At 52.1% G+C, this 11708-nt stretch overlaps 2 protein-coding genes across 2 annotated transcripts; both read right to left on the bottom strand.

Moving 5' to 3' along the window:
• Positions 1 to 570: 570 nt before the first annotated feature.
• SPMIP1 (sperm microtubule inner protein 1) lies at positions 571 to 4625 on the bottom strand. Its single transcript, XM_026724574.2, has 2 exons — positions 3547 to 4625; positions 571 to 835 (listed from the first exon to the last, which is right to left on the bottom strand). Exons 1-2 carry the CDS (start codon positions 4016 to 4018, stop codon positions 726 to 728), a joined length of 582 nt encoding a protein of 193 aa, XP_026580359.2. The 5' UTR covers positions 4019 to 4625; the 3' UTR covers positions 571 to 725.
• A 1664-nt stretch (positions 4626 to 6289) lies between these two features.
• Positions 6290 to 9928, bottom strand: ATP6V1F (ATPase H+ transporting V1 subunit F). The gene is made up of 2 exons (XM_087935401.1): positions 9681 to 9928; positions 6290 to 7916 (listed from the first exon to the last, which is right to left on the bottom strand). Exons 1-2 carry the CDS (start codon positions 9836 to 9838, stop codon positions 7715 to 7717), a joined length of 360 nt encoding a protein of 119 aa, XP_087791527.1. The 5' UTR covers positions 9839 to 9928; the 3' UTR covers positions 6290 to 7714.
• Positions 9929 to 11708: the final 1780 nt, after the last annotated feature.

The raw sequence follows: 11708 nt of genomic DNA, 5'->3' as shown, positions 1-11708 counted from the left end.
GGAGCACGCATACACAACCTGTGTTCCGTTTTTGGGCGAAGCAGTAAGACAGCGAAGGGGATAACAGCTGATCGTTGGGAGGGGAAAAAATACCTTAAGGAGTGACTGGGTGGGGAGAACTCGGTCAGTGATGTCACGCATGTGCGATAAGGGGGAGGGCAGGAAGGGGAAGGGCAGGTGGAGAGGGCGGGGCCAGCCAGGAGCAGGGTTTGCCAGTTCTCCAAACGGTGCAGGATCGTAACAACCGGTTCTATAGAACCGGTCCGAACCAGTAGAATCCTACCACCTGGATTTGGCCTGTGGGCCCGCCCAGGAAACAGCCAAGGACAGGCCCATGGTGCTGCTGCCAGCAAACAGAGAGCTCAGGAGGACCGCACACGTGGGATTCCTGCGCTCCGTTTTTTGCCGTGACGGCCTCCTGCAGCCTTTTGCCGGTGAAAACGGAAACTGGGAGACAGAAGCGTTTTTGCCGGCAGAGGGCTGCAGGAGGCGGTCGCGGCCAAAAATGGAGCCTCGATGAGTGACATAAAACTGCCCGTGCCCCCTGGACACACACCCCAGCCCCCTCCGAGGTCAAACACAACCCGGATGCGGTCCTCAATGAAGCTGAGTTTGACACCCCTGCCTGCTCTAGATCATCCTGAGAAGCCACCTGAGATACCAGCCAAGGAAAGAGACAGGGCACCAAGGTAATCTCATAGTCTTGGTTTTTGTGGCACTGGCACTCAGAGGGCCACATCCCGAGGATGCAGCAGAGAGAAGGCGCCGTTCTTTCGGAAGAAGCTGTCGGTGCGGGTCTTGGCGGTGGGGGCCACGTGGGAGGTGGCCATTTTCCCTGGAAGATACAAATTGAGGGGTGAGGAGAGAAAAACAAGAGGAGGGATGTCAGAGCATTTGCAGCAAGACTACTATTATGAGACAACCCAGGAGCAAAACGCAGCAGACAGAGACTTTGACAATTAACCATGGTTTATATACAAGACATATACAGAAATATACAAATACCTGACAAGCAGTCAATCTTCTTAACTCTACATGGACAACTCTGCAATGGATTGCGGACACTAGGAGAGAGAAAATACCCTCTAATGGCTGCTTTATATAAACACTGCTTAAAGGGGTAAGGCCCACTCTTAGTCTTAAAAGGGCAATACCAATGCTAATTCATCTTCACTGCATCAGCCTAACATTTAATTTACTGCTTTCTGGTCCGTTCTTAAATCTCAATACCTTAACAAGGGAGCTGTGTGTCCCCTTTGAGGTGAAAGTCCTTCCCCCTAAGCAGGCCCTAGACGGGCAGGGCTAGGAGAAGACCAAGGAGTGGCTCATAGAATTGTAGGCTTGGAAGGGACCTTGAAGGTCATCTAGTCCAACTCCCTGCTCGAGGCAGGAGTCCTCACACCCTCCTAGACAAATGGTCTTTTTCTTGAAAACCTCCAATGACGGAACAATACAACTCCAGGAGGCAAGCGATGAATTGGAAATTAGGAAATTCCTTAATTCGAGGTTGGCTCTCTCTTGAATGAGCTGTCCACCCATTGCTTCTTGTCCTGCCCTCAAGGACAACCCCTTCTTCCCCGTGACAAGCTCTTGATTATGGGAAGACAGCTGTCGAGTCACTCCTCACCCTTCTTCTGGTTGGGCTAAACCAGGGATCTCCAAACTTGACAACTTTTAAGATTTGTGGACTTCAGCTGGCTGGGGAATTCTGGGAGTTGAAGTCCACAAGCCTTTAAAAAGTTGCTACACTTGAAGAGTTCCTGGGCTGAACCTATTAGAACTTGCTGGTGTCGGCTGCCTGATCTCAGCAAACCCAATTCCTGCCACTGTTCTCCATGTTTTAGCCTCCAGCCCCTTGATCTTCGTTGTCGCTCTTCTCCGCACTCTTCCCGGGCTCAACATCTTTTGTGAATCGTGGTGACCAAAACTGGATGCAATATCCCAAGCGTGGCCTTACCAAGGCCTTATAAAGCGGTATTAACACTTCACGTGACCTTAATTCCATCCCTCTGTAAATGCAACCTAGAATTGCGTTGGCCTTTTTTGGCTGCCGCCGCACGCGGCTGTCTCATACTTAAGCAATTGTCCACTAGGACTCCAAGATCCCTCTCCCCGTTACTACTACTGATCCAGGGACCACCTAGGTTGTACCTGTGCATTTGGTTTTTCTGGCCTAAATTGGTTGTGCTTCCTTTTTTCCACCGCCGAATTTCATGCGGTGAGCCACCTACCACCTATTCTACCTCGGTGCATTTGGGGTTTTTTTCTTCCTGCCTAAATGCAGAATCTTGCTTTTTTTTCTCACCCCGGACCCTGTATCGTGTGGCTTCCGGGTGGATCCTCCGTCTGTCCACTTTGATCAGGGATGGCAAATACAATTTCATTGTGGGCCGCATCAGGATTGTGTTTGACCTCGGGGGCAGGGGAAGAGTGGGCGACGCTGGGGTGGCCTTCTATCCAGTGGTGGTATGCTACTGGGTCAGACTGGTTCAGATGAACCAGTAGTAAAAATAAAGCCTCCCACGATCAGCTGAGCGGAGGGCAAAAGCCTCCAATGATCAGCTGAGAAGAGGGGAAAATCCTCCCACAATCAGCTGAGAGGAGGGAAAAAGCCTCCCATGATCAGCTGAGAGGAAAAAGCCTCCAACGATCAGCTGAGAGGAGAAAAAGCCTCCCATGATCAGCTGAGAGGACAGAAAAAGCCTCAACGATCAGCTGAGAGGAGGGAAAAGCCTCCCACGATCAGCTGAGAGGAGGGGAAAAGCCTCCAATGACAGGCTGAGAGGAGGGAAAAGCCTCCCACGATCAGCTGAGAGGAGGAAAAGCCTCCCACGATCAGCTGAGAGGAGGAAAGCCTCCCATGACAGGCTGAGAGGAGGGGAAAAGCCTCCACGATCAGCTGAGAGGAGGAAAAGCCTCCCACGATCAGCTGAGAGGAGGGAAAAGCCTCCAACATCAGCTGAGAGGAGGGAAAAAGCCTCCCACGATCAGCTGAGAGGAGAAAAAAGCCTCCAACAATCAGCTGAGAGGAGGGAAAAAGCCTCCCACAATCAGCTGAGGGAAAAAAGCCTCCAACGATCAGCTGAGGAGGAAAAAAAAACCCTCTCACAATCAGCTGAGAGGAAAAAGAAAAGCACAGATCAGCCCTCCCACGCGCCCAGCCAGCTGCTTTTCTCCTTTATCCTCTCAGCTGGTGTGGGGAAAGATGCGCACCGGTGTTAGGCAAAGCACACCCAAGCCACGCCCACCAAACCGGTGGTAAAACAATTTGAATCCCACCACTGGTTCTGTCCATGAAAAGAGGCTCCAGAGCTCCGTTTTCAGCTGTGATGGCCTCCTGCAATCCTCTGCGCCAGCTAAAACAGAGCTCGGGAAGGCCGCCAGTGGCCCTCCCGAGCTCCATTTTGGCTGGCAAGAAGCACCGCAGACCAGCTCTTCACTGTTTCCAGGGTGGCCCCTGTTGGGCTAGATCCGGCCCCCGGGCCTTGAGTTTGACACCCCTTGACTTAAGATGCATCCCCGTACCCCTCCTGCCCAACCGCTCACCCATCTGCCAGCCGTAAGTGAAGTTGGTGGTGATGGGGAAAGTGTATTTCTCCTCCGGCGGGACGAGGAGGCGCAGCTTCAAGTAGCGGTAACGTCCCTCGTCCTCGTGGGAGATCCCCTGGTAGAGAAGGTTGCGCACTTCGCGGGGAGCCGGCTTCATCTCCATCTCCAGGAGGGCCTTGTCCAGCCCCGTCAGGTCCCGTTGCCGAGCTAGCGGCTGGACTACCTTGGGCGGGGGAGGAGGGAGGGGCGGAGGGGGAGTGCTGGGTTTGACTGGGGGTGGGGGCCGGACAGAGGGCAGGCGGAGGGTGGTGTCCTCTGCTTTCTTGCGGCGTTCCCGTAAGCCCTCCTGCTTGGCTTTGACCAGGGCGCCGTACTTCTGGTGCCAGGCGAAACGGAGCACGATCTCCTTCTCGTATTCTTCCTTCCAGAAGTTCTGCTGAAGGGTGTCCATGTTAAGTGGACGCGCCATGGCTGAGCGGGACAAGAGCGTGGCCCTGCCCGGCTACCCACGAGACTCCTCTGACCGGGACCACAGATGCCGGCTTCCCTTCCTGAACCCTCTTCTCGTAGCGGCATAGAGACAATCCGCCAGTCGGTCTTCCTTTCGGCTGTTAAGGGTGGAGCTGGATGTTCTTGTGGGTCTCCGGGGGGTGGCCATCAAATTTGGTGAGCTGCTACTTCACAGCTGCTGTCACAGCCTCTTGTGAGGTCACCTCTTCCCCCTCCAGGAGTGAGGCAAAAGAGGTGCCACCCTGAGAACATCAACCAGGAGGGGCCAAAAATCATGGCGTCCCCATCACCACTGGTCTTTCGAATTGGCTCAGGATGTTTTCCATTCTTGGTAGCCAACCCAACCCAACCCAACCCAACGTCTGGAATGATATATAAGGCTTCCTGCTTGAGCAGGGAGGTGGGTTAGAAGATCTCCAAGCTCCCCCCCCCCAACCCCATTATTCTATTCCTAAACCAGGGGTCACCAAACCTGGCAACCGTAAGACTTGTGGAATTCCAACCCCCAGAAGTCCTCAGCCAGGAATCTCCAAACTTGTCAATCTTAAGAAAGAGGGAAAGAGAGGGGGAAGGGAGAGAGAGAAAAGAGGGAAGGGGAGGGGAGGGGAGAAAGAAAAAAGAAAGAAAGAAAGAAAGAAAGAAAAAAAGAAAGAAAGAAAGAAAGAAAGAAAGAAAGAAAGAAAGAAAGAAAGAAAGAAAGAAAGAAAGAGAAGGAAGGAAGGAAGGAAGGAAGGAAGGAAGGAAGGAAGGAAGGAAGGAGGAAAGGATTAGATGGAAGGAAGGATTAGACGGACGGACGGAAGGAAGGAAGGAAAGGAAGGAAGGAAGGATTAGATGGAAGGAAGGATTAGACAGACGGACGAAGGAAGGAAGGAAGGAAGGAAGGAAGGAAGGAAGGAAGGAAGGTTAGATGGAAGGAAGGATTAGAACGGATGGACAGAAGGAAGGAAGAAGGAAGGAAGGAAGGAAGGAAGGAAGGAAGGAAGGAAGGAAGGAAGGAAGGAAGGAAGGAAGGAAGGAAGGAAGGAAGGAAGGAAGGATTAGATGGAAGGAAGGAAGTTAGACGGACGGACGGAAGGAAGGAAGGAAGGAAAGGAAGGAAGGATTAGATGGAAGGAAGGATTAGACGGACGGAAGGAAGGAAGAAAGGAAGGAAGGAAGGAAGGAAGGAAGGAAGGAAGGAAGGAAGGAAGGATTAGATGGAAGGAAGGATTAGACGGATGGACAGAAGGAAGGAAGAAAGGAAGGAAGGAAGGAAGGAAGGAAGGAAGGAAGGAAGGAAGGAAGGAAGGAAGGAAGGATTAGATGGAAGGAAGGATTAGAGGACGGACGGAAGGAAGGAAGGAAGGAAGGAAGGAAGGAAGGATTAGATGGAAGGAAGGATTAGATGGACGGACGGACAGAAGGAAGAAAGGAAGGAAGGAAGGAAGGGGAAGGATTAGATGGAAGGAAGGATTAGACAGAAGGAAGGAAGGAAGGAAGGAAGGAAGGAAGGAAGGAAGGAAGGAAGGAAGGAAGGAAGGAAGAAGGATTAGATGGAAGGAAGGATTAGACGGAAGGAAGGAAGGAAGGAAGGAAGGGGAAGGATTAGATGGAAGGAAGGATTAGACGGACGGACAGAAGGAAGGAAGGAAGGAAGGAAGGATTAGATGGAAGGAAGGATTAGACAGAATGAAGGAAGGAAAGGAAGGAAAGACTTCTAAACAAAAACTAGAATTTTCATGCTTACTTTCTTAGCATTAGAAGAAAAAGAAAGGGAAGGGAAAGAAAACAAATAAGAAAAGAAAAGAAAGAAAAGAAAAAGCAAGCGAGAAACCCTTCACCCAGATCCCTCTGAGTGACCCAGGCAGCTGACGGATTGAACGAATGAAGAAAACGGCCTCCATGCTTTTCCGCCTGAGCTGCTTTTGTCCCTCAAGATCACCGTGGACCACAAGCAAACCATCATCCCCAAACGCTTCGATGTGGCCCTTTCTGCACCAGAAGCGACTCGCAAGGCCCGTGCCAAGGATCGGCCTCGTCAACTTCCCGTGGGGGGAGAGAGAGAGAGAGAGAGAGAGAGAGAGAGAGAGAGATGGCAAAGAAAGGAAGGACACCCCCGCCCCCCTCCGAGCAGGGGCTGAAAATATCTCACCGAGCCGGAAACAGCCACGCAGATGGAGAAACCGAGCCCCGGTACGTCTGAATCGCCTCCCACCTCGCCCAGGTTAAGCATTCCAACAGACCGAGATCAAACAGAGATTCGTTTTATTATCTCCTTCCATCCAGTGGGGGGTTTTGGTTTGAACAGACAAGGATGCTTCCCAGACACCAGAAACTGCAATTAATGTTAGATAATCACTTCGTGGGCAGGATGGGGGAGAAAAGGGGTTCAGGGTCTCCCAGTTTGGAGGCAGGGGGGTGTCTAGACCCCAAATATCCTCCCCTCCCAGATGGGCTGTGGGAAGCCGGTAGGCCAGGATTTCTCCATTTGGCCACTTTTAAGACTTGTGGACTACAACTCCCAGAATCCCCGGTTGGCCTTGTTTAGAACCCTGCTGTCTAGGGAATTCTGGGAGTTGAAGTCCCCGCCTCTTAAAGTGGCTAAAATCCTGAGTTGGTTGGTGGACCTTCCACCTTGGCCATTCGAAGACCTAGGGACCAACTCCCAGAATTCCCCAGCCTGCCGTGCTTAGAACGCTGCTGGCTGAGGAATTCTGGGAGTTGAAGTCCACACACACCTTCAAAGCAGCCAAGCATCAGGCTGAAGAAGACCCCAAATGGTTCGTCGGAGGAGAACTTCCGTCCTGGCCAACCGACGGTCAAGGGGGACATCTGGGCCATCGGAAGGAGAAGGAAGGAAGGAAGGCCAAAAATTGAGGGAATTTTTTTCATTTGGGTTGAAATTCCTCAGGGAGGGAGATGGTTGGGCTACTGCACTGTAGACAGACAGACAAATCAACTTCTGGCAGGCATCAAACCAGGATATCCCCCATCTTAATGTCAAACCCAATTTTTGGGGGGGTCCATCCTCATGGAAAGGGTTCAAAGAGCAGGGAGGAGGAGGAGGAGGAGGAGGAGGACAGGGAGAAGCAGCAGGGGACTTGGGCCAAAGTATCTCTAGATCTGCGGTGAGGACCATAACTGGTCACGAAGAACCAGGATCAAAGCAGGAAGATGGGAAGGCAACCAGGCCGACAGTGACCCCCCGAGACGATGGGGGAACCCAGACTGGGCCCCGTGGAGAAGATGAGGGCCTTCTCCCCGGGAGTCCCCCAGATGAAGGGGAAGTGGGCACCAAGCCACCAGCATTGAGGTCTACAGGTCTCCAAGTCGTGGAGAAACCCTGAATGGTGGAACTTCACGCTCAACCGCGGTTCCTTAGACCTGTGGACTTCAACTCCCAGAATTCCCCATCCAGCCACGCTTAGAACTACGGTTCTTCTGGGTTCCCGGCTCCCGTGAGGGTGAGGAGTAGCCTTGGGACGCTCACAAAGACCAAAGGAGACGATGTCTCCAGGGAAGACACGTTCTCCCTCCACACGACCAGGAGCAGGAGGTTGAGGGACCACAAGGCGATGCTTGGAGAGGAACGGGTCAAGAAGCTCGGACTACCAGCCCAGGGAGGAAGTTGGCGGGGAGGGGCAGGGGGTGTGTGGGAGTCTCCTGGCCGGACCTATCGCAAGTCTTCGGCGGTGAACATGCCCCGGGCACGGCGTAGGATGGAGTCCTTGGAGGCGTCGTAAGGGTGCTCCTTGGAGGGGATCTCCAGCACGGCCGGCAGGGACTTGTTGTGGGCGTCAATGACGTGGCGGATCATCTCCGCGATGAACTGGTTGATGAGGACGATGCCGATGTCCTCGCGGGCCAGGAAGCTCCTGCGGGGAGGAGAGGACGCGAGGGGTCAGCTCTTGGGGGCGCCACCTGCTACTACGGGGGTTCCCCCTACTCTGGGGGTTCCTACAGGGGCTCCACCAGCTCTTTGGGGCTCCACCTGCTACTACTAGGGCAACTACTGGACTCCCTCTACTACTGGAGCTACGTCTATTACTGGGGCTACTACTGGGGTTCCATCTACTACTGGGACTCCACCAGCTCCTTAGGGCTCCACCTGCTACTACAGGGTCTTTCTCTCCCTCTGCTATTAGCGCTACTGTTGGGACTCCCTTTACTACTGGGGCTACTACTGGGGATCCCCCTACTACTGCGGCTCCTACTGCAGTTCCATCTATTACTGGAGCTACAATTGGGACTCCTTTTACTGGGGCTACTCCATCAGCTCCTTGGGGCTCTCCCTGCTACTACTGAGACTCCCTCCACTACTGGAGTTACTACTGGGTCTCCATCTACTACTGGGTCTACTACTGGGGCTCCCTTTACTACTGGGGATCCATCTACTACTGGGGTTACTACTGGGGCTCCATTAGCTCCTTGGGGCTGCACCTGCTACAACTGTAAGTTGAGGACCACCCGTCCAGAGTATGGAAATTAATAGTAATAACTGAAAAGATTGCAAACGAACCAAAGGCAGACTTTCTCTACGGAAAGCCGACGCCATCAAAATTATTCTGGGAAGCAACTTCCGAGTCCACACAATTTCCGGTGGAAGAAGGTTCCACCCTCCAATTCAGTGTTTCTCAACCCCACAGACACTTTAAGATGGGCGGACTTCAACTCCCAGGATTCCCCAGCCAGCTGTGCTGTGCTGGCTGGGGTATCCTGGGAGTTGTAGTCCGCCCATCTTAAAGTGACAGGCATTGAGAAAAAAAACGGATGCAATTGTTTCTGTACTCGTAGCCGAATCAACGAGCTCACCAAGTTCATCCGAAGACCCAGCGAGGAATTCCCCAAATGGGGGAAACATTTTTTTCTTCTGTGGAAGAAAATTACTCACCGGGCTGGCTCCAAGATCGAATCCTGCCCACTTTTGAGTTCTCCTCCTCCCTCAAGGTCACCAGTGACAGTGGGAAGATCCTTGCCAAGGATACCAAGACCGGTAAAGACCAGCCAAACCCAGACTTTGCAAAGTCGGGGTTGTTTGTGGGCAAACATTGGCCCAATTCCCACCCCTTCTCAAGTTTGCAAGAGGCGAATGAATACAGGATCTTTTCCGCCACACGATCAGCTTGGAAACCCAACAGGAGGAAATTTAAAAGGGGGGTATTTCTGCATAGAATCCCTCTCGGATTAAAAGCATTTAGACCTGCAGAATAAGAGTTGGAAGGAACCTTGGAGGTCATCTAGCCCAACCCCCTGCTCAAACGAGGGACCCTGTGCTATTTCAGAGAGGTGGCTGCGCAACTTCAATCCATTCTTTCTTCCCAATTCCTTCCCCCACTCCCCAATTTAGTACCTTCTCTTTTCCCCATTTAAAATAACCCCCATTAAATGTAATTGCTCCCCCTACACACACCTGGAATGGTTTGGCCTTTTTTTTAGACACCCCCGCCGAAGAGGTGGTCTCTTCCGCCCTGTCCGCTTTACATTGGCTTGGTTTCATCCCAACTTTCCCCCATGACAGACAATGGTCGCTTCCCAAATGCAGCGCCCCCCATTTTCCAACAGTAATGGTCTTTCCCTTGCTGTTTCCCGGGCAACCGCCTCTCGGCTCTTCCCTCTCCTTCGCCCCCCTCCCTCCTTACCGAAAGGCTTCCTCGATCTCGGCCAGCGCCGTTTCTTTCTCCACCACCAGGAAGTTCGGGCGCCGGTGCTTGTCCAGCTCGCCCACGCCGCCCAGCAGAAACCCGGTCACCGTGTCTTCGTCGCCCAGCACGGCGATCAGCTTCCCGCGACCGGCCATGATCGCTCCAAGGACGGCGAAACAGCAAGCAAAAAAAAAAATATCAGCTGTTTCGCCGCGCAGGCGCCGTAGCGAGCTTATAATGCGCCGAGATGCGCATGCGGAGTGATCAAACGGCCGCCTTCCTGCTTCGGCGCATGCGTTGTTCAAATGACGCCTCCTCGGTAATCATCTGAAGCATAGAGATATGAAAAGAAGGGGCAATGCGTCCTTGTATCGACGCATGCGTTGTTGGAAAGCACCGATGAAGTCGTCGGAAGTATAGAGATAGGAAAGTGAAGATGCACGTGTGGACGTGGACATACGGGTTCCGCGGATGCCTTTTTTTTCCCTCCCCATTAATTATCTTGCAAAGATTGGAGAAGGAGAAGATGAGGAGGAGGAGGAGGAAGAAGGGAGGGAGGAGGAGGAAAGGAAGGAGCAGGAGCAGGAAATAAATAAAAATGAATAAATGAGGAGGAGGAGCAGGAAGAAGAAAAGAAGAGGAAGAAGAGGAGGAGGAAACAGAAGAGGAGGGAAGGGAAGGAGGAGCAGGAGGAAAGGAGGAGAAGAAAAGGAAGAGGAAGAGGAAGAAGAGGAGGAAGAAAGGGGAGGAGGCGGAGGAAAGGAAGAGGAAGAAAATTATTGTTGTTGATGATGCTAGTTTTCTTGCAGACGTTGCATGACCCAACTTGATAACATCAGCAGTGCTGGAAGGGAGGAGATTTGTGGGATGGTTGTGGTGATGAGGAAGAGGAGGAGGAAGTGGTGAAGGACCGTGAGATCCTGGATGATCTCTGAGCTCAGTACTTTTCTTGCAGACGTTTCATGACCCAACTAGGTAACAACATCCGTGCTAAAGAGGAATGTGTTTTGCTAAAGAGGAGGAGGCAGCCCTTGGTGCTCTTTTTGAGTTTGGTTATTTTCCTGAGACGTTTCATGACCCAACTAGGTAACAACATCAGTGATAAATACCAACCCACCCACAATGTTTGGGAAAGGAGGGGGCTGAATTGGGTGAGGTCTTTATTTTCCTCCCGCTCCTCCCCCAAAAAAAGAAATCCAACAGTAAAGCAAAAACCACGACGCTGATTTTTTTTTTAAAAGCAAGTAAACTTTATTGCGGAGGGGCAGGTCGGTTGGGTGCAAGGTCGCTGCTCGGACTTGGCCACAGCTACTAGTGGTAACGCCATCCCAGCCCCAGTGATCACACACAACCTCAAAACACTTTTAAAAGAGAGAGAGAGAGAGAGAGAGAGAAGGCCCCTCCCCTGCCCACCTGGGCCAAGATCTGTGTTCCCCTTTCCCCTGCATTTTTAATATATATATATATATATATATATATATATATATTAATATATATATTAAAAATGCAGGGGAAAGGGGAACACAGATCTTGGCCCAGGTGGGCAGGGGAGATTTCTCCTTCCTGTGGGCAGCACAGATTTCTCCTTCCTCCTTTTCTTAAGGAAACAAATCTTTGGCATGAGCTACCCCGCTTTACAGTGAAACGCAGCCAGGTGAACAACCCAGGAAAGAGAGTTGTCCTCTACTTCGGATTTGATTCTTGGAAGTTGTGTTTTGGGATCTCCTCTCCCAAGTGCCTTTTTAAAGCAGCCACCTCCTTCCCCTCACCACCGCCCTGGATCCAGCAGCGGCTTTGAGGCAAAAGAGGAGGCCCCTTTAAAAAGTTTCGAGCCCTTTGCTTGTTGTTTTCAGGCCAGCAAGTCCTGGATTCAAATCCGAAGCCCAGGCCACAAGTGTAACGGGACGCGCTACCCGCCCCCACCTCAAAAAAAAAAAAAAAAAAGGCCGTGGGCTGCGTTGTGTGTTCTCCTCTCACGGACCCACAGTCACACTTATTTTTCCCTCTTCACTCAACAGCCCCTGG

Source organism: Pseudonaja textilis, chromosome 5 (assembly GCF_049901715.1).
Source record: "Pseudonaja textilis isolate UNSWEBS1 chromosome 5, rPseTex1.2, whole genome shotgun sequence".
Lineage (NCBI taxonomy): Eukaryota > Metazoa > Chordata > Lepidosauria > Squamata > Elapidae > Pseudonaja > Pseudonaja textilis.
Note: the sequence above shows the minus strand (reverse complement) of the source record. Positions and strands in the feature narration are given on the sequence as shown.

Coding starts and splice junctions, on each gene's coding strand:
- SPMIP1 (XM_026724574.2), bottom strand. CDS start 4,018: ATGGCGCGTCCACTTAACATGGACACCCTTCAGCAGAACTTCTGGAAG. Junction 836..3,546: donor CACTTACGGCTGGCAGATGG/GTGAGCGGTTGG, acceptor TGTATCTTCCAG/GGAAAATGGCCACCTCCCAC.
- ATP6V1F (XM_087935401.1), bottom strand. CDS start 9,838: ATGGCCGGTCGCGGGAAGCTGATCGCCGTGCTGGGCGACGAAGACACG. Junction 7,917..9,680: donor GAGATCGAGGAAGCCTTTCG/GTAAGGAGGGAG, acceptor TCCTCCCCGCAG/GAGCTTCCTGGCCCGCGAGG.